This window comes from Oncorhynchus kisutch, linkage group LG18, assembly GCF_002021735.2.
Source record: "Oncorhynchus kisutch isolate 150728-3 linkage group LG18, Okis_V2, whole genome shotgun sequence".
In the NCBI taxonomy this organism is placed as follows: domain Eukaryota; kingdom Metazoa; phylum Chordata; class Actinopteri; order Salmoniformes; family Salmonidae; genus Oncorhynchus; species Oncorhynchus kisutch.
In genome coordinates, this window is record NC_034191.2 from 24,929,809 (window position 1) to 24,949,186 (window position 19,378).

At 46.1% G+C, this 19,378-nt stretch overlaps 1 protein-coding gene across 8 annotated transcripts in view; it reads left to right on the top strand.

Annotated features, from left to right (window-relative positions):
• LOC109909201 (protein Aster-B) overlaps positions 1–19,378 on the top strand; it is a 139,937-nt gene that overhangs the window by 113,812 nt on the left and 6,747 nt on the right. For 3 of the 8 annotated variants that reach the window (XM_031795581.1, XM_031795580.1, XM_031795586.1), the window contains 16 exons: positions 3,456–3,675; positions 9,236–9,256; positions 10,067–10,090; positions 15,055–15,139; positions 15,385–15,488; positions 15,713–15,808; positions 15,927–16,007; positions 16,134–16,249; positions 16,503–16,689; positions 16,903–17,086; positions 17,256–17,402; positions 17,514–17,778; positions 17,889–17,992; positions 18,112–18,318; positions 18,526–18,616; positions 18,986–18,997. In XM_031795581.1, coding sequence (XP_031651441.1) covers positions 3,456–3,675; positions 9,236–9,256; positions 10,067–10,090; positions 15,055–15,139; positions 15,385–15,488; positions 15,713–15,808; positions 15,927–16,007; positions 16,134–16,249; positions 16,503–16,689; positions 16,903–17,086; positions 17,256–17,402; positions 17,514–17,778; positions 17,889–17,992; positions 18,112–18,318; positions 18,526–18,616; positions 18,986–18,997 — 1,944 coding nt within the window. The remainder of the gene's footprint in view (positions 1–3,455; positions 3,676–9,235; positions 9,257–10,066; positions 10,091–15,054; positions 15,140–15,384; positions 15,489–15,712; positions 15,809–15,926; positions 16,008–16,133; positions 16,250–16,502; positions 16,690–16,902; positions 17,087–17,255; positions 17,403–17,513; positions 17,779–17,888; positions 17,993–18,111; positions 18,319–18,525; positions 18,617–18,985; positions 18,998–19,378) is intronic. The other 5 variants (XM_031795584.1, XM_031795585.1, XM_031795582.1 and 2 more) reach the window with 5 other exon arrangements.

Below are 19,378 nucleotides of genomic sequence, written 5' to 3' on the forward strand. Positions count from 1 at the left end.
CCTCCTCTCCTTCACTCCTTCTCCTATCCTCCTCCTCTCCTTCACTCCACCTCCTATCCTCCTCCTCTCCTTCACTCCTCTCCTCTCCTCCTCCTCTCCTTCACTCCTCTCCTCTCCTCCTCCTCTCCTTCACTCCTCTCCTATCCTCCTCCTCTCCTATCCTCCTCCTCTCCTTTACTCCTCTCCTATCCAATAAAGGTTTAAATGTCAATGTTAGGTAGATTAAGTCCAATTATTTTCCAAATATAATTTTTCAGTGTGTATTTACATGTGCACCCCGGGTGAGTGCTTCTCCTGGCTCTTCAAAGATACAGCAGTGGGATATTACATCTATTATCTGACTCATGGTTTTCACTAATCCTCATGACTCATGTAGAGTATGCCATCTGTTTTTTCTGGTGCTTGCTGTTGCTGCTGTTGTTGGTCTGTGGGTTATGTAGGCTAGCTGCTGCTGCTGTTGTTGTTCTGTGGGTTATGTAGGCTAGCTGCTGCTGCTGCTGTTGTTGTTCTGTGGGTTATGTAGGCTAGCTGCTGCTGCTGCTGTTGTTGGTCTGTGGGTTATGTAGGCTAGCTGCTGCTGCTGCTGTTGTTGGTCTGTGGGTTATGTAGGCTAGCTGCTGCTGCTGCTGTTGTTGGTCTGTGGGTTATGTAGGCTAGCTGCTGCTGCTGCTGCTGCTGCTGCTGCTGTTGTTGGTCTGTGGGTTATGTAGGCTAGCTGCTGCTGCTGCTGTTGTTGGTCTGTGGGTTATGTAAGCTAGCTGCTGCTTTTGGTCTGTGGGTATGTAGGCTAGCTGCTGTTGTTGGTCTGAGGGTTATGTAGGCTAGCTGCTGCTGCTGCTGTTGTTGGTCTGTGGGTTATGTAAGCTAGCTGCTGCTTTTGGTCTGTGGGTATGTAGGCTAGCTGCTGCTGTTGCTGCTGTTGTTGGTCTGTGGGTTATGTAGGCTAGCTGCTGCTGTTGCTGCTGTTGTTGGTCTGTGGGTTATGTAGGCTAGCTGCTGCTGTTGCTGCTGTTGTTGGTCTGTGGCTTATGTAGACTAGCTGCTGCTGTTGTTGGTCTGTGGGTTATGTAGGCTAGCTGTTGTTGGTCTGTGGGTTATGTAGGCTGGCTGCTGCTGCTGTTGTTGGTCTGTGGGTTGTGTAGGCTAGCTGCTGCTGTTGCTGCTGTTATTGGTCTGTGGGTTATGTAGGCTAGCTGCTGCTGCTGCTGCTGTTGGTCTGTGGGTTATGTAGGCTAGCTGCTGCTTCTGCTGTTGTTGGTCTGTGGGTTATGTAGGCTAGCTGCTGCTGCTGCTGCTGTTGGTCTGTGGGTTATGTAGGCTAGCTGCTGCTTCTGCTGTTGTTGGTTTGTGGGTTATGTACACTAGCTGCTGCTGCTGTTGTTGGTCTGTGGGTTATGTAGGCTAGCTGCTGCTGCTGCTGCTGCTGTTGTTGTTGTTGGTCTGTGGGTTATGTAGGCTAGCTGCTGCTGTTGGTCTGTGGGTTATGCAGGCTAGCTGCTGCTGTTGTTGGTCTGTGGGTTATGTAGGCTAGCTGCTGCTGCTGCTGTTGTTGGTCTGTGGATTATGTAGGCTAGCTGCTGCTGCTGCTGTTGTTGGTCTGTGGGTTTTGTAGGCTAGCTGCTGCTTCTGCTGTTGGTCTGTGGGTTTTGTAGGCTAGCTGCTGCTGTTGTTTTTGGTCTGTGGGTTATGTAGGCTAGCTGCTGCTGTTGTTTTTGGTCTGTGGGTTATGTAGACTAGCTGCTGCTGTTGTTTTTGGTCTGTGGGTTATGTAGGCTAGCTGCTGCTGTTGTTTTTGGTCTGTGGGTTATGTAGACTAGCTGCTGCTGTTGTTTTTGGTCTGTGGGTTATGTAGGCTAGCTGCTGTTGTTGTGGTTATTGATCTGTGGGTTATGTAGGCTAGCTGCTGTTGTTGTGGTTATTGATCTGTGGGTTATGTAGGCTAGCTGCTGTTGTTGTGGTTATTGATATGTGGGTTATGTAGGCTAGCTGCTGTTGTTGTGGTTATTGATCTGTGGGTTATGTAGGCTAGCTGCTGCTGTTGTTTTTGGTCTGTGGGTTATGTAGGCTAGCTGCTGCTGTTGTTTTTGGTCTGTGGGTTATGTAGGCTAGCTGCTGCTGTTGTTTTTGGTCTGTGGGTTATGTAGACTAGCTGCTGCTGTTGTTTTTGGTCTGTGGGTTATGTAGGCTAGCTGCTGCTGTTGTTTTTGGTCTGTGGGTTATGTAGACTAGCTGCTGCTGCTGTTGTTGGTCTGTGGGTTTTGTAGGCTAGCTGCTGCTTCTGCTGTTGGTCTGTGGGTTTTGTAGGCTAGCTGCTGCTGTTGTTTTTGGTCTGTGGGTTATGTAGGCTAGCTGCTGCTGTTGTTTTTGGTCTGTGGGTTATGTAGACTAGCTGCTGCTGTTGTTTTTGGTCTGTGGGTTATGTAGGCTAGCTGCTGCTGTTGTTTTTGGTCTGTGGGTTATGTAGACTAGCTGCTGCTGTTGTTTTTGGTCTGTGGGTTATGTAGGCTAGCTGCTGTTGTTGTGGTTATTGATCTGTGGGTTATGTAGGCTAGCTGCTGTTGTTGTGGTTATTGATCTGTGGGTTATGTAGGCTAGCTGCTGCTGTTGTTTTTGGTCTGTGGGTTATGTAGGCTAGCTGCTGTTGTTATTAACTGTATTAGTGGGTAGCTTTCAAGCCTATTTGCCGTGATATAACCTGAATACTCACTCCGGGGAATGGGAACATACGTCTCGGTCTTTACATGGTACACTAGTAGGCCTAGCATTACCTGTGGGACGGCAACACATTAGCATCATTAACATTTAGCCAGCAGCATACCACCCTGCATCCCATTGCTGGCTCTCCTCTGAAGCTAAGCTGGGTTTGTCCTGGTTGGTCCCTTGATGGGGGACCAGATGCTGCTGGAAGTTAGAGGGCCAGTAGGAGGCACAGTGATTGGGGACAGGACAGTCATTGGGGATATTGCCCTGTGTAGGGTGCAGTCTTTTAGATGGGACGTTAAACAGCTGACCTGACTTTCTGTGGTCAGTAAAGAACCCATGGCACTTATCATAAGAGTAGGGGTGTTAACCCCGGTGTCCTAGCTAAATTCCCAATCTGGCCGTCATACCATCACGGTCACCTAATCACCCCCAGCTTCCAATTGGCTCATTCATCCCCCCTTCTTCTCCCATATAACTATTCCACAGGTCGTTGCTATATGTGTTCTCAGTCAACTTACCTGGTAAAATAAGTGTAAAAAAAATGGTTTACACTTAGATAAGGTGTTTAAAGAACTGTAGAGTGGTACTATTAGTTACTACTATGTTATTCATGTAATGTGTGTCATTGTTTTTTAATGGGTTTTGCTCCATCCCTACATTTTCAAACAGTGCAGAATATGTAGTTTCATGATGTGATGAAAGAGTTTGGAGAAATATAATTAATACTCCCTCTCTCTCTTTCTCACCCCCAGCACTGCCAGTAACTCGAACAGGAGTACGCCTGCTTGCTCGCCCGTCCTGCGTCCTAAACGCTCGCGCTCACCTACGCACCAGAGCCTGGAGCCTGGTGAGAATATGGTGGAGAAGGGCCACTCGGACCACTCCTCTGATAAGTCTCCCTCCACCCCCGAGCAAGTGGTCCAGCGAACCTACTCTCTGCAGTCCGCCCGCAGCGGAGGCAAGAACTCCAAGGTGAGCCTCACTGCGCAGGTGGGCCGTCTCCGTCTCAGAGCCCTCTACTTTCCACCATCCACACTACAGTACAAGATCATTGTCCTCTTTCCACCAATCGCACTACAGCACAGTACAGGATCATAGTCCTCTTCCACCAATCACACTACAGCACAATACAGGATCATAGTCCTCTTCCACCAATCGCACTACAGCACAGTACAGGATCATAGTCGTCTTCCACCAATTACACTACAGCACAGTACAGGGGCATAGTCCTCTTCCACCAATCACACTACAGCACAGTACAGGGGCATAGTCCTCTTCCACCAATTACACTACAGCACAGTACAGGGGCATAGTCCTCTTCCACCAATTACACTACAGCACAGTACAGGGGCATAGTCCTCTTCCACCAATCACACTACAAGACAGTAGGTCATAGTCTCAAATAGTACTGCCAACAGTGCCGTTTTCAAAATGACTAGTTCATCATACAGTGCATTCATAACTCACAAATAAATAATGTCAGTCTGGCCTATCACGTCAGTTCAGCAAGACATTTGTATCATCCCTGAACATCACTTGCAATACAATCTGAAATCAACATTTATTTGGTGATCACTGAGGTGATACTGGGGGATTAATTATGTTTTGTGATAAGATTTTTGTTTTTTACTGTTTACCCCTGACATAGTGTCTTGCTAACCTCCAAATGTTGCCAGTAAAGTCGTATTGTCTTCCTGCATTCCATAAAACATGTTCTGTAAGAAATAGTCAACGAGAAGGAGTGAGATATAGTGATATCTTGTGAAATGGCATGGTTTTATCAGCTTTTATTTTCCATTCCATAGTGATTTTACCCCCATCATACCTCCGCATCGGCACACCGTACTGGATCAAACATGCCATCCTCATGTAGCCCCAATTGACAGTGGTATAATGTACTCCTGATAAACGCTGCTATGACTCTGATAGGGTAATGTCCAACTCCCATCCTCAAACTATGGGTCAGATCTAACTGTCACTCTCGTACAATTGGCCAATCATAGACTGAGTAACGAGACCCTCAGCACATCAATTGTGGATAAGGACCCATCATCATCAGGAAAGATGCTTCACTGTATTCAGATTCACTGTATTCACTGTATTCTTCCCTTATTACCTCCCTCCCTTTCTCCCTCCCTCCCTTTTCCCCTCCCTCCATCCTTTTCTCCCTCCCTCCCTTTTCCCACCCTCCATCCCTCTCTCCCTCCCTACATCCCCTGGACCCATCTGGTCCTATCAGAGCAGCATTGTAATCACAGGCCGGGCACTCAGTCAGTCAGCCCACTCCATCGCAGCACTCAGGCAGTCATTAACTGCAGCTATCTCAACTCTGCAAGGCTCGTTCTGACAGAGGGTAGTAGGCAGGTCAAGAGGCTGTAGTCTCACTTCTCGCTCATCAGAATCTGAATTGAAGAGTAAGGTAGTGGAGTGAAGGACAGGAGCTTTGACTGTGGGTAACTCAGCGTACATCTCAAACAAAACATGAACATGAGAATATTGGGTGATATATTTAGTACTTTCCTCCTCTGAAAATCTTATTGCTGTGAAGTGATAAGGAGTGTGGTAGTTGGCAGTAATGGCTCTCTCACCTCTCATCCGTTTTCCCATTCACTCAATGTTCACAGTGCTCCCCAGTCCTTGTGGTGTCAGACACCTGTTGCTTTTGTTGTCATTGTGTTCTCTTCTCTCATCCTTTCTTCTTGACACAGAGCGCTTGCTTTCTCTTACTATCGCTGCCGCCATATGAAATGTCTGTGATCTGAAACTGACTGTTTAAAAAAAAAAGGGTTCTTTCAGCTGTTGTATCTTACAGTTTTTTAGTTTCTGATTTCTTTGTTCTTCTCCTGATGCATGCTAGTCTCACAAGCGACTTTCCAAAGTAAGCATTACTCTTTTCTGTTCTTTAATCCCACCCCACCTCCATGTCTTGTGAGCTGTCCTGTGCCCCCTCCACCCACCTCTTCCATCTGAACACACTCCCTGCAGATGGTATCCATGTTGCTATAACCTTCTCCTCTACCCCCCTCTGCCACCCTGCCACCTTTCCTCTCATCTAACTTCCTGCAGGGCTGCTGGCTTTCAGACACATCTCTCTCCCAGCTTGTCTCAGTGTGCTTCTGTTCTATCTCCTCCAACCCCTGTCCCAAGTCCATTAAAACTTCAACATAGCTCATTGTTGTGTCTAAACTAAGAGCACCCTAATCTCTGAGATGCTGAGTATGTGCCTGAATGCTGAGGGACGGTGGCAGGGGGGACACTGTCAAATTCCTTCCGCATCCCTTTCCACCACTCCTGTGTGACACTAATTTTTGATGACCCTAGAGCTTTCTACATCAGAAGCTCCTTTTCTCTGCCTCGCATCAAAAGCCCAGAATACACCACTCCTCTCCTCAGACAAGACAGCAGCAGAGGCCATGTGTCACCGGTTAGTTACAGCATTCTCATGTAAGGACCCTTGCACGTCAGCACATTCGCTGCATTTGGCTACATTCAGCTTTGTCACGGGCTATGAGACAGGCAGACAGGATGGGGTAAATGGCAGCCAAGCGACATTTGGTCAGTTGAGTTGGTGTTCAGGCGGTGTCTGTCCCATTTCACAGCACACCCAGTCGATGACATCACCCCTCGGGCCCGTGGTGTGGCCGAGTGCCAGCCCTCTCTGGTCCCACGTGAGCACCCAGCCGGCGGTCAGCAGGAGTCACATGACCCTGGCACTGTGTGCAGTCGCCCAGGCAACGTGAGCTCTGTCACCTTAGTCTAATGCAATCCAGAAACACACAGACAGACAGGCAGGGAGAGGGGCTCCTCTCTGTATAGGGGGCCGGCGTTCCCACACTAACTAATTGGCTGGCCGCTTCAGTGATGACGGCTCTGCTCAGTCTCCCACTGTCACCAATCAATGAGGCTGTTTATGGAACTGTAAACAGTAAGCAGCACTACAGAGAGAGTACATAGAGACTCAGCATAAAGACCCATCTCAGACCAAAACACTGAGACATGGACACATCATGAAAGTAGAGTTAGATAGGACAATAGTGTGTCTTGGCACTACAAGTACGCAAACCTGGATATTTTAGTGTTTTAGCCTAGTACTCTTAGTACACATGTAAATCAAAAACAAAGCCTTTTCCCCTCTCTTGTTTCTGATCTCTTTCCTTCATGTTGGTTAACTCTTCATTTTCTCTGTAATTTCCTTTCAGTATGACAGACTTAACCTGATTAAAGTAAGCATTTCCTCTTGCTTTTATTTGACCAGTGATCCCCTAGCCTGATTTGACCAGTGATCCCCTAGCCTGATTTGACCAGTGATCCCCTAGCCTGATTTGACCAGTGATCCCCTAGCCTGATTTGACCAGTGATCCCCTAGCCTGATTTGACCAGTGATCCCCTAGCCTGATTTGACCAGTGATCCCCTAGCCTGATTTGACCAGTGATCCCCTAGCCTGATTTGACCAGTGATCCCCTAGCCTGATTTGACTAGTGATCCCCTAGCCTGATTTGACCAGTGATCCCCTAGCCTGATTTGACCAGTGATCCCCTAGCCTGATTTGACCAGTGACCTCCTCTTCCTGTCATCTGTAGTTGTGTGATGCACAGGTGGCCGGTGGCATCTTAATTGGGGAGGATGGGCTCATAGTAGTGACTGGGAAGGAATAAATGGAGTGGTATCAAAGACATGGTTTCCATTTACTCCTTTCCAGCCATCCTCCTCTCAGCAGCCTCCTGTGGTGTGATGTCAGTCAGCGCCCCTACCTGTTTCCATTTCCTGTCTCAGACCAGAACTTCCTCCTCTCCTCTCTCTCCTCCCTCCTTAAAGTGTCCCTCCTTTTGTACAATGTTATATATCAAAACGTTGATATAACATCTCAGTTGGTAGAGCATGGTTGGTTGTGTGTTTTAGTAGTTGTGGGATTTAGCAGTTGGTTGTGGGTTCAATTCCCATGGGGGACCAGTATGAAAAAGTATGAAAATGTATGCACTTAGATCTGATTATTCTTTAGGCTTGGTGCTACAGTCTTTATTTACTGTTTCACTAGGTTGAACAGCCCTGCTCAGTTCTGTTCATCAGAACTACGTTGTTGTTCTAGTGTTGATTGAAGCTATGTGGGTTATACCTGATTTGTTTGTCTGGGTTACAGCTAGTGCTGGCCAGTTCTGGTTTGGCCCGGTTGGTTGGTTGAGAGAGCTGGCCCTGACTCTGGCCTGGTTGTGTAAAGTAACTAGTCGTTCTAGGCCTTTCTGAACCTCAGGGGAATCCAGGCCAAGACACTACTACCGTACACAAGCTCTCTCTGTTACACAGTGCACTTAATCAGTGGGTGTTAACCTGATTCGTAGTGCTGCTGACACACATCCCCACACACACATGTGCTTCGTGGGGAAGCAAATATGTGATTTAGACATGCATGCACATTTACACACATGTAGGCTATAAAGATGCACTTACACCAACTCTAAAACACATTTACAATGGCACGCATACACACACACACTTTGCAGACACCTTAGGGCTTAAGTCGTCTCTCACGCCTCTGTCACCTTCAGATGAGATTAGCCCTGTCCACGTCAGAGCCCAAAGCCCAGGGACAGGACTGGGGCCTCACAACTCTCAGACAGGAAACACTACACGCTTATCTTATAGCTGAAATATTGGATTATCTACATTCACATCTCCAAAGGATTGATTGACAATAGTAGCCTCGCACCAGTATGCCTCTTGTATGTTGTCACTGAAATGACAAAACATATTATTTGTAGTTGCCTGGTTAAGTTTTTTTATGATGTCAAGAGGAAGCCATTTTGTTCTACTCCTGCTATTTACTTCTTGACACAAACTGACATTTATTTACCGCTAAAATTGTGCTTGATTATCCTGCCATTTATTCACCCACTGGATCTCCCTAGCATGCCTACCTCTCGGATCACAATGGTGAGACGTATTACACTCTCTTTATAGCCCCATAAAACAGAAGCAGGTGAGTTATGGTTGGAATAAGCACTCTTGTTATGGTCCTGCCAATAACAGTGTGTATACTGCCCTCTGCTGTCAGAAAATATACAACACACAGCAGTACACAATTCATCTCTATACGCAAGCATTTAGAAGCAACTCTAAATCGTTAATACATTATTTTAAACACTTAGAAACAAAGATAAATATATTGTACCACACACAACCCTAGCCCAATCTACCATCTGCTTATCAAATATCCATGCAAATGAATAATTATGAGGCCCAAAAACAACAAAGAAATCAAGAAATCGTTGAAAAGTCTAACTAAAATATGTGACAAGCTCAAAGGGATACAACTCTGTTGGATAGCAGCAGAGGTCTCTTTTCAATGTAGGAGGTGCCCACCCAGAGGTTGACATTCACACCTTCTATAAATACCCACTGTCGGTTTTTATCGTCCCTTGACCTCTATGTGTTTATGATATTGAGCCCTGTGGCCAAGTATTGGTGTGTCCTTGTCTCATTGACTTACATTTGTCTTTGTTCTCTCCTATCTGCTTTGTTCCTCGCTGTCTACAGAAGAGCCAGAGCTGGTACAATGTAAGTTTCATCCTCTTCTTACTCTTTCTGTTAAGAGGTGTGTGTGTGTGTGTGTGTGTGTGTGTGTGTGTGTGTGTGTGTGTGTGTGTGTGTGTGTGTGTGTGTGTGTGTGTGTGTGTGTGTGTGTGTGTGTGTGTGTGTGTGTGTGTGAGAGATTATGAGGTGAAGGGTCCTAGACCCTGTTTAGAATCACACAAGGTTATATGCCAAAGGTCACTTTCATGTGGAGCTCAGGCTTACCCAGGATGCTAACCAGTGGGATTTAGAGTTGTAAGAGTCTAGGGTTACAGTGTGATGGCATGCTGAATTAATCAGAAAAATGACTGATTAATAATGAATGAACCAAATGCTGTGAGGATGAATAAAAGTGTCCATTTTGTTGCAAACTCCTATACCTTACTACAGATGTGATTCATAGATTAAATGTTTGACAGACAGAAGCGTCTTGTAGCGAAAGTATGGTGACAGCCTGATCCAGTGATCTCAGTCCAACACCAAGACCATTACACCAAGAGGTCCTGACTTAACACAAGGTTGCCGGCCAGTGTACTAAGAGACGAGGTTGCTACATTCTAATGGGGCTGAAATGAGTTCCTTTCGTTATGATTCTTCTAAAACAGCCAAGTAAATCTACTTGATGGCTCAGTTGGCCATCTTTATGTGAGAAAGGATTTGATACCCAGATATGGTGATATTATGAAGCCATGGTTTCTCCTATGGTGTCTCTGTGGGACTCTTTTCCCTTGTTCTGTTGTTTTATTCCTTTCTCTTGTTGTTCTTTGTGTCTATATATTCCCCCTCTCTCCCTAGCATGAAAGACAACACATCCTGAGAGTAAGCATGACTTGTATTCTTGTGCAACTTTTCAAATATCTCTCTGCTTATTCCTTTTTCTTGGATCACTTGGCTGGTCTGCCTTTCCACTTGTCTGCTCCTCATCCCTCATTGATTTGATTGATCAGTATGTTGTTTTCACCTGAGAGCGAAGCCACAATATGCAGCACTATGGTGGTTAGATGACCCAATGCCATGGCCACATTGTGGTTGTGTCTGGAAAAATTGTGTTTTCAAAATGGCTGCTGTGTGAAGGGGAACTATAGGCTTCTCAGAGCTGTGATGGTGGTGATGCAACAGGGGTGTATTCATTAGTCGGAGACCGTTGCAAAACATTTTGTCTGTTGCGAAAATTTCACCAACGGAAACTGTTTACTCCAAATGGCAAAATTTTATTTTTCTTTTGTTTCTTTTTTGAGGTAAACAAAAACAAGAGTTTCTAATGGATTAATTATTGTATGTCCATCCCTGTTTCGTTCCGTTTGCTTCCATTTGGTTCCTAGAGTAAACGATAAACAGTTTCCATTGCAAAACATTTTGCAACAGGCCAGTCTGCTCAATGTATCATACTAAACCCACGGACCATGGTCAGTGTCTGGAGCAGCCCTGAATGCCTTGAATGACAGGGGAATGGAGCATGAGACTGGTTAGCATGTTCCAGTCCTCCCACGTCTTCAAATGTGTTCGTTTTGTCATTATGGACTCATTGGTTATAGTTGGGCATTGTTGCATAGTGAAACCTGAAATGGGGATTCTCCAGAATGTTGAGGAAAAACATGGTCCACATCTAATGCTTTCTGATACTCTCACCTTTAGCTACTCACATTCATTTCTCTACTGTTCTACCATTACTAAAGGAAAGCATCATAATGCCAATCTAGACATGATGTTGCTCCCAGAAGCATTAACTATGTAATTATGCCTAATCTCTGTTCTGGACCATTGAAACGTATATTGGTATGTGTCTGATGCAGTGCTATACCTGAGGGTATGTGGTAGGCCATGCAGTCACTGTGTTTCTCTACAAGCAGTGATGTTCTCCCGTGGCACTGAACCTACTGGGATTACATCACAACCGTCCTGATGAGGTCTAAGCCCAGTAGAGACACACAACAGGCCCCACCCTGCCGTATCAACTTTCCTAATGACTCTGTTGCAATGCTTTCATGGCAACTGTACAGGACCTACGCAGGGAGTTGAGGTATTAACAAGGAAATCAATGTCTGCCAGACACCGAATGTAGTGGCTCATAGTATCGACAGTGACTAAGGTGGCTTTTTTAAGAGACTGCTTTTCTCCTAGAGATGTGTGAGGTGAAATGTCTGCCTCCTCATACTCTCTGGTCTATGAAAACATTCTAGTTTATCTCCACTGCATATAAGAGAGAGAGGGGGGGGGAGCGGACATGTTTACTCTGAGGTAGATTCTCACACAAAGGACACCACTGTAGATCTCCTAACACATGTTTTTTACAGCAGTGTGTCTTGTGCAGGACAGGGTGAATAGTCAGAGATCCTGGCTTGGCTGTGTTTCTAAGCCAGCCAGCACCTCTCTGCTGAGCTGTTCCCACATCTGGTTCTAATCAACAGACCCTCCACCCTCCCAGCATCAACAGACCATTGGCAGGGAAATTGACAAAGAAAGGTGTGTTTCAGATAGAGACGAAAGTCTTCACACACACATTCATACACACTCCCTTGACAGTGCCACTTACAATGGCTATACACATGCATACACCTTCCTGACCACTCTTCTCTACAATGGTTTTGTAGCAACCTACGGACAGTGGGGTGAGAGACTGGCCTCATTGTTTGTGTGAGGATAGACCGTAAGCCATCCCTGAAACTAATGGGGCCCCACCCTGGTTGACTGTGCCAGTCTCCGACATCTCTCTCTGTTTACCCAGCAGGTTAATGATTAACCGCCACCTCAGGGACTGTCTATAGCCCCATCACCACCTGGCAGCTACACTGTCCTAGGACTTGTCACATTGTCACCTGGAGAAGATGGGAGATAGTCGTATCAATAGCTTCTGCATTTGCTTTAGTCTTCATTTTCCTTTTTAGGAAAAGCTCTTGGAAAAACTTTGAATTCAGATACTAGTCGATTATCTGACTGTTTTTCTTGGATGCAGTTTTAGAAGAGAGTGGGCTTGCATGGCTCGCAAACGTCTGATGGAACCTTATTCACGGGATGCAGAGGCATTTTCAACAGGACGAAAGCTGTTCACGTCTGAGAGGGATCTGTGAATGATCTGCACTGGTTTCAATAGTGTGCTGAGGATTATTTTGCTTCCCTCCACATTCAGTTTCCTGGAGTGTATTTCTCCTCACTGATTTGGCTAGATGTTGAGGGGGGTTGTGGAAATTGAGTAAGCAGGAAAGGTGTAGAATTTGTGGCGGAATTCCAGGGCACAATTCCATCCACAACTGAGACTAATGGAGTGCTGTTGTTGTGTCCACCTCCCACCACTGTGCTGATAGGTTGTTTTACCCAGCTCAGAGTCAGATGAGAACCAATCTCTGTGCCTGTCTATCTAGTCTGATCGTAGTAACTGACTGGGATCTGGTTTCAGGAGTGCATTACTTGACCTTAAGGGCCAGGAGAGTTGTGGGGGGTAGAGAGTAGGGAAATAGGTCACAGGGATCCAGGGGGGGTGTTTAGTAATAGTAACACCTCTAAATGTGTTAAGCCTCTCATGCAATTGCTTTCTAATACCTGAATGGTCAACAACAGGGGAAGTGGACATACTCCCAGAGGTGCAATACTCCAACTGCATTAGACTGAGCCGTCATCCGACTCCGTGCGCACCACTCAAGATTAATGGACATGTTTTTCTTCACGGAGCATAGAAGTAACTGAAGGTTGTGTGCACATCTGTCCTCTGTAACTCAATCACCTTGTCAGCCAGCGAGACGGGGCTGCACTCCTTTCCAGTTAGGAAACACTCTCTTTCTCTGTGTTTTTCTCTTTACCAAGGATATTTTTCTTGCTTTCGCTGCTGGTGTGTCTGAGCTGTGCTCACCAAAGCACTCTGAGGCGTCTGGATCTGGACAGGGTAACACTGCATGCCTGCCAGAGCTGCCATTATAATAAAAGACTTGTGGCCAGGGTTACTAGAGGCCAACGGCCGCAGCTCCTCTCTGTTTGATAGAGACAGAGGGAGAGGGAGAGAGGACTGGAATCATGTGGCAGCAGTCAGCTGGGTCCAGCTCTCACACTGAAAGGGAGTAGCACCCATACCGGGTCAGTCACAGCAGTCTCCAAGAAACAACCACTGGACACACAACAGCTCTGTCTGTTTGTCTGCAGCAGACCTGGACCCTAACCCACTCGCATTTAAATCGACCACTCTGAGGACCCCACGAGGGCACCACTGGTTTAGGTGTCCGCCCGTGTGCCTGAGGGAAGTGAGTGGAATATGGAGGCTCAGGAGGCTCACAGAGGACTGGAGTCAGACTGGCAGGTGGTGCTGGAGCTGGATAAAGCCCTGGCTGGGTGGCTCCCACAGGATCCGGCCCAGGGAGAGTTTGGCTGGGAGTGGGGCTGGGTCGCCTTAGACAACCAAGACCAGGACTGGGAGTCAGAGGAGGTCCCTGCAGTAAGTGACTGACCCTCCCCCCAGAGAGCTGATGCCAGGAGGGGGAGCGGCGGGGAGGGAAGAGGGGTGAGAAGGTTGGGATGGGCAGTTTGTGTACTGTACCTGCTCCAAGAGCATAACTCTGTGGTTCCCTCCTGCAATTATATTTTGGAAAGCAAATTAAATGAAAGGCATGAGTCAGTAGCTATTTGCATTCCCATAGTACCCATGGACCCTTTCCCTGGACAAAGTAAGAAGGCTGCAGTTTAAGGGGAATAGGCAGGCTATTTGTTGTGAAACGGGGGCTCTAATACCCTTGATATGTTAGGCAGTTATAGAGAGTACTTTCTGTGAACATTTCTCGACTGTAAATATGTCCGACTCATAATCCATTTTTCCAGCCTTCAAAGTTCTCGAATTTACCAAGTTTTCTTGACAGGCACCATTGGTTTTCATTCATAGCTTAACAGAAACAGATTATGTCTATCCATTCTGGGCTGTTCTGGTTATATGAGTATAGAACATGTACTGTAGTTAGTTAATGTGAACAGTCTGATGTTTTCCTTCAGATTGAAGCAGCGAGAGGTTTTTCCCATGAAGGGATGTATTTGGTTACCGTACTGGCAGACATTGTTTCCTGAAGCTGTTCCTATTAAAAGACAACATCTGGCTCAGACACATAGAGCACTCACCCCTGCACTGACACTGGCTGTGGGTCACAGCAATACTTCCCTCTTTAAACAAGCCTGAAGCCCAAGATTAGATGTACCTTAATGCCTGAGAATGTAACAAGAGAGAATGAATGCCTCTGTGTGAGAACAGAACATTTCTAAACCGACAATGGACAGAGACTAAATTTGATGAGATAAACCAATAGCTACATAAGTGTTTGCTAACAGAACAGATTTGATTTGTGTCTTTGTCCCTCTCTGTCCTACATATTAACTGTTGCGCCACAAAAAGCAGCATTGTGTGTGTCCTTATAATGATGTTACTATATATTGTTGTCTTGGGAATGTGACTCACATTAGGAATGCTCACGATGCTCAAAAGCATGCTTATTGAATGTTTTGAAGTGGCTAAATGTCAACAGGGGATCGTGCTTTTGTATAAAATGCCCTTGTGAAAATGGATGCAGTCCAGTGTGTATATGTGAGATAGAGAGCGTGTGTTCAGGAATGTGTATGTGTGAGATAGAGAGCGTGTGTTCAGGAATGTGTATGTGTGAGATAGAGAGCGTGTGTTCAGGAATGTGTATGTGTGAGATAGAGAGCGTGTGTTCAGGAATGTGTATGTGTGAGATAGAGAGCGTGTGTTCAGGAATGTGTATATGTGAGTCGTCCCTCTCTCAAGAAGTTATCATTGTTGCTCTCCGTCTCTCCAGGTGTTGAGCCCCACATACAAACAGCGTAATGAGGACTTCAGGAAGCTCTTCAAGCAGCTACCGGACACAGAGCGACTCATCGTGGGTGAGTTACTAACGCAAAATACTAGGCAACTATGGCCAATTCTGTCAGCAATACGGTGGATATAGGAAAATCTTTTGGTTTTGGACACATTTGCATTGGCTGGTTGGAGTCAATTCCATTTAAACTATCAATTCAGGTAATGCATCTTTTGAATTGACTATGTTGAAATATAATTAACCCCGACCTTGATGGGTGGATGTATCCTTCCTGGGCTCTGATATTTGACCTCTGACCTGTGCTGGCAGATTACTCCTGCGCCCTACAACGAGACATCCTCCTGCAGGGCCGACTCTACCTCTCAGAAAACTGGATCTGTTTTTATAGCAACATATTCCGCTGGGAAACGCTGGTACGCACTGGGCCACTGCCTAGGGCTTTCTGTTCTTTTGATCTTATCTATATTTCTCTGGTATTGGTTAGTTTGCAATATTGAAATAGAATTGATTGTATTTCTATAGTTTGCATCACAGTATATATTGCATTATTGTGGTTCAGTAACAGTTCAACAGATATATTTAGCTGAATATTAAGCAATGCTGGAACAAAAACTATTTTGCTTGCATGTGTGTGCAGCTGACAGTGAGGCTGAAGGACATCTGCACCATGACGAAGGAGAAGACAGCCCGCCTCATCCCCAATGCCATCCAGGTGTCCACAGACGGTGAGAAGGTAAGACAGGATAGGGACTGCATTTTTGGCATTCACTGACTGAGTGGAGGCTCAAACCTTCTCCTTAGCCTTATTTCAGAGCATATTTGTTTGAAACATTTCCATTCTCTCCTCACAGCACTTTTTCACCTCATTTGGAGCGCGGGACAGGACCTACATGATGATGTTCAGATTATGGCAGAATGCACTGCTGGACAAAGTAAGCCAGCAATCTCAATTAACCTCATCATAAATAGATCTACATGTTCAGTATATTTCTACTTTTCTTTTCCATTGAATCCAAGTCTCTGCCGTACTGATTGTCGTCTCTAACCCTGTGCTCTAGCCCCTGTGCCCCAAAGAGCTATGGCACTTTGTCCATCAGTGCTATGGCAACGAACTAGGCCTGACCAGTGACGACGAAGACTACGTTCCCCCTGACGACGACTTCAACACCATGGGGTGGGTGTGGTTTCCATGGCTACAGATATAAACAATGCCTCATCAATTACCATGGTTGATTAAAATGCCCTTGATCTTCTGCGGGTTGTTATGAGAGGCTGGCCTCATTACTGAAGCATACACAAATACACACCACTCTCTCAGCCCCGCTTCACATCCCTCTCAACCCTGCTTCACATCCCTCTCAGCAACACTCCAGAACTCCTAACCCTAACCTCCAGCTGGTCCCTGTTCCCCCACGGTGATGGTGCAGGTTCTGTGAGGAGATCCCTAATGAGGAGAATGAGATCAGTAATGACAACTCGTCTAAGAGCAGCGCGGAGGCCAAACACGATGGCAGCCCACCATCCATACACAAGAAATGCATCATCACCAACAGCACCATCAGCTCATCCATCAGCAGCGAGCCCCTCTCTGTGAGTCTCAGCGACATAATAGAGGTCAGAGGTTAAATCAATTACTGTTATGTTATTTGTTTTGATGGAGTGGGAAATGCATTTGTTATTCTGCCTATAACTTGCATATGGGGAATGTTTCGTAATTTGATAACCAAAACATGAACACAGCCCAATCCTACTCGTAACTATGTACTGAAGTATCTTACAGTGCCTTTCTAGTGACTGACCCCTCCCCTCCCACTCTGTGTGTCCTAGTTTGACCTCCCTCCAGAGGAGTACATCGACTGCCTCCCTGACGGAGAACTGCTGGCCTTGCCCCTGGTGCTGGAGCAGAGGCTAGCGGAGGCCAGCGGCCTGGTGCCCTCTACCTCCCTGGACTTCAATGACAATGAAGACATCCCCACCGAACTTAGCGACTCCTCAGAGACCCACGACGAGGGTACGGCTTCAATCTTCCGTCCATTAACAGATTTGATGCATATACTGTATATATGGCATGAAACAGGCTCTTCAGTGATGCCGCTTAATCTTGGTAATACTGTCTCCATATGATATTATGTCCCCAAGGGCACTTAATCTAAAGTGTGTTTCCCTCTATGGTTCTCCAGCAGGGGAGGTGCAGGCCTTCCACGATGATCTTAAAGGGAGACAGTACATCGATGAGGTTTACAAGTTCAGTGTGGACAAGATGTATGACATCCTCTTCACAGAATCCCAGTTTATGACCGACTTCATGGAGCAGCGCAGGTTTTCAGGTCAGTCAGACATTCTGTCCGTTGGCGTTAGCATCACATTATTGTCTCTTCCATTGGTGTTGTCCTTTGACTATGTAGTGATCGAATGTGTATCCATATAATGCCACACAGATATAGTGTTTCACCCCTGGAAGAAGGACGACGCAGCGGGGAACCAGACGAGAGAGATCATGTACACCATCTCCCTGTCCAACCCCCTGGCCCCCAAGACAGCCACGGTCACAGAGACGCAGACACTGTACAAGGCCAGCCATGAGAGTGAGTGCTACATCATCGATGCTGAGGTCATCACACACGACGTGCCCTACCACGACTACTTCTACACGCTCAACCGTTACATGCTGACACGGGTGGCCAAGAACAAGTGCCGGTTAAGGTGAGGAGGGCCTTATAGCAGCTATTGTAATAACATGTGGCTCTTGAAACTATTACATGTTCATTTAGAAACACTGCCTCAACTTATACCAGTGGATGCCTTGTCCCTAGGGTGTCCACTGAGCTGCGTTACAGAAAACAGCCATGGGGATTAGTGAAGGGCTTTATCGAGAAGAACTTCTGGAGCGGGCTGGACGAGAATTTCCACCATCTTGGTAAATTCCTCTACTAGCTGTTATGTCTGTCACACCAAATATCCAGCAACATTTAATCTGATGACCGAATGCCATCCTAATGTATGAACGTAAAAACGGCTTCTGTGGTGCCCTGTCAGAGTTGGAGCTGTCGAAGGTGGAGGATGTGGTTTTGGGGTCGACCCTGCCTTCTCCCAAGGTCAAGGGGGTGAAGACGTCTGTGAGACGGAGGAAGAGACCCCTGGTCCACCTACGGAGCCAGCACCTGGAAGACGTCCTCCTCAGCCCCGTCACCACGCCAACCGACGATGAGGTCATCCACCGCATCAAACATGCGGGCGTGACAGGTCAGAGGGCAGGGGGACACTTTAAAAAAGTTTATATTATATAAACTATATATATTATATATTTTATATTTTTTATGCTCTTATAAACTCTTAATTCACTGTAGATTCTTATACACTTTCATAAGGTACATACATTACATTTCCACACATCATATTGTGTTAAATATATCTAGTTGACCTTGTCCGTGTTTGTGCTGCCCCCCTCAGGTTCCACTCAGACCAGGCACATGCCTGAGCACCTTCCTGGAGGCTTCGCCCTCTACAGCGTGTCCAAACTGCTGCTCATCATCAGCTTTGTGTGAGTACACACTCATACACACACACACACACATGCAGTATACACACTCACTTTCAGATCCATCTTAACAATTTGTGTTTCATTTGTAGTTATTTCAGTTCAACTCTCTTTGAAATATTTAGTAGTTAGCAAAAATCTGATTCTGTGTTAAACATTTATTTGTTTTGTTTGTCTTCTGAATGTGATTCTCCTCTCCTCTCCTCTCCTCTCCTCTCCTCTCCTCTCCTCTCCTCTCCTCTCCTCTCCTCTCCTCTCCTCTCCTCTCCTCTCCTCTCCTCTCCTCTCCTCTCCTCTCCTCTCCTCTCCTCTCCTCTCCTCTCCTCTCCTCTCCTCTCCTCTCCTCTCCTCTCCTTTCATTGCTTGCCATAGGATCTGTCTAAGGTACATCTGGCTAAAGATAAACCACTTAGACCTGACCAGGAAACAGACTCCTCCCTCATTTTAACTGGTTCAATAAAACCTCTTATGGATCCGCCCCTTTTTTTCAATTTTGGCCTAAAATGACATACCCAAATCTAACTGCCTCTGGCTCAGGACCTGAAGCAAGGACATGCATAATCTTGATACCATTTGAAAGGAAACACTTTGAAGTTTGTGGAAATTTGAAATTAATGTAGGAGAATATAACACATTAGATATGGTCAAAGATAATACAAAGAATAAAAACACATGTTTTTTTGTATTTTTCTTTCAAATGTAAGAGAAAGGCCATAATTAATTATTCTAGCCCCGGTGCAATTTAGACTTTGGCCACTAGATGGC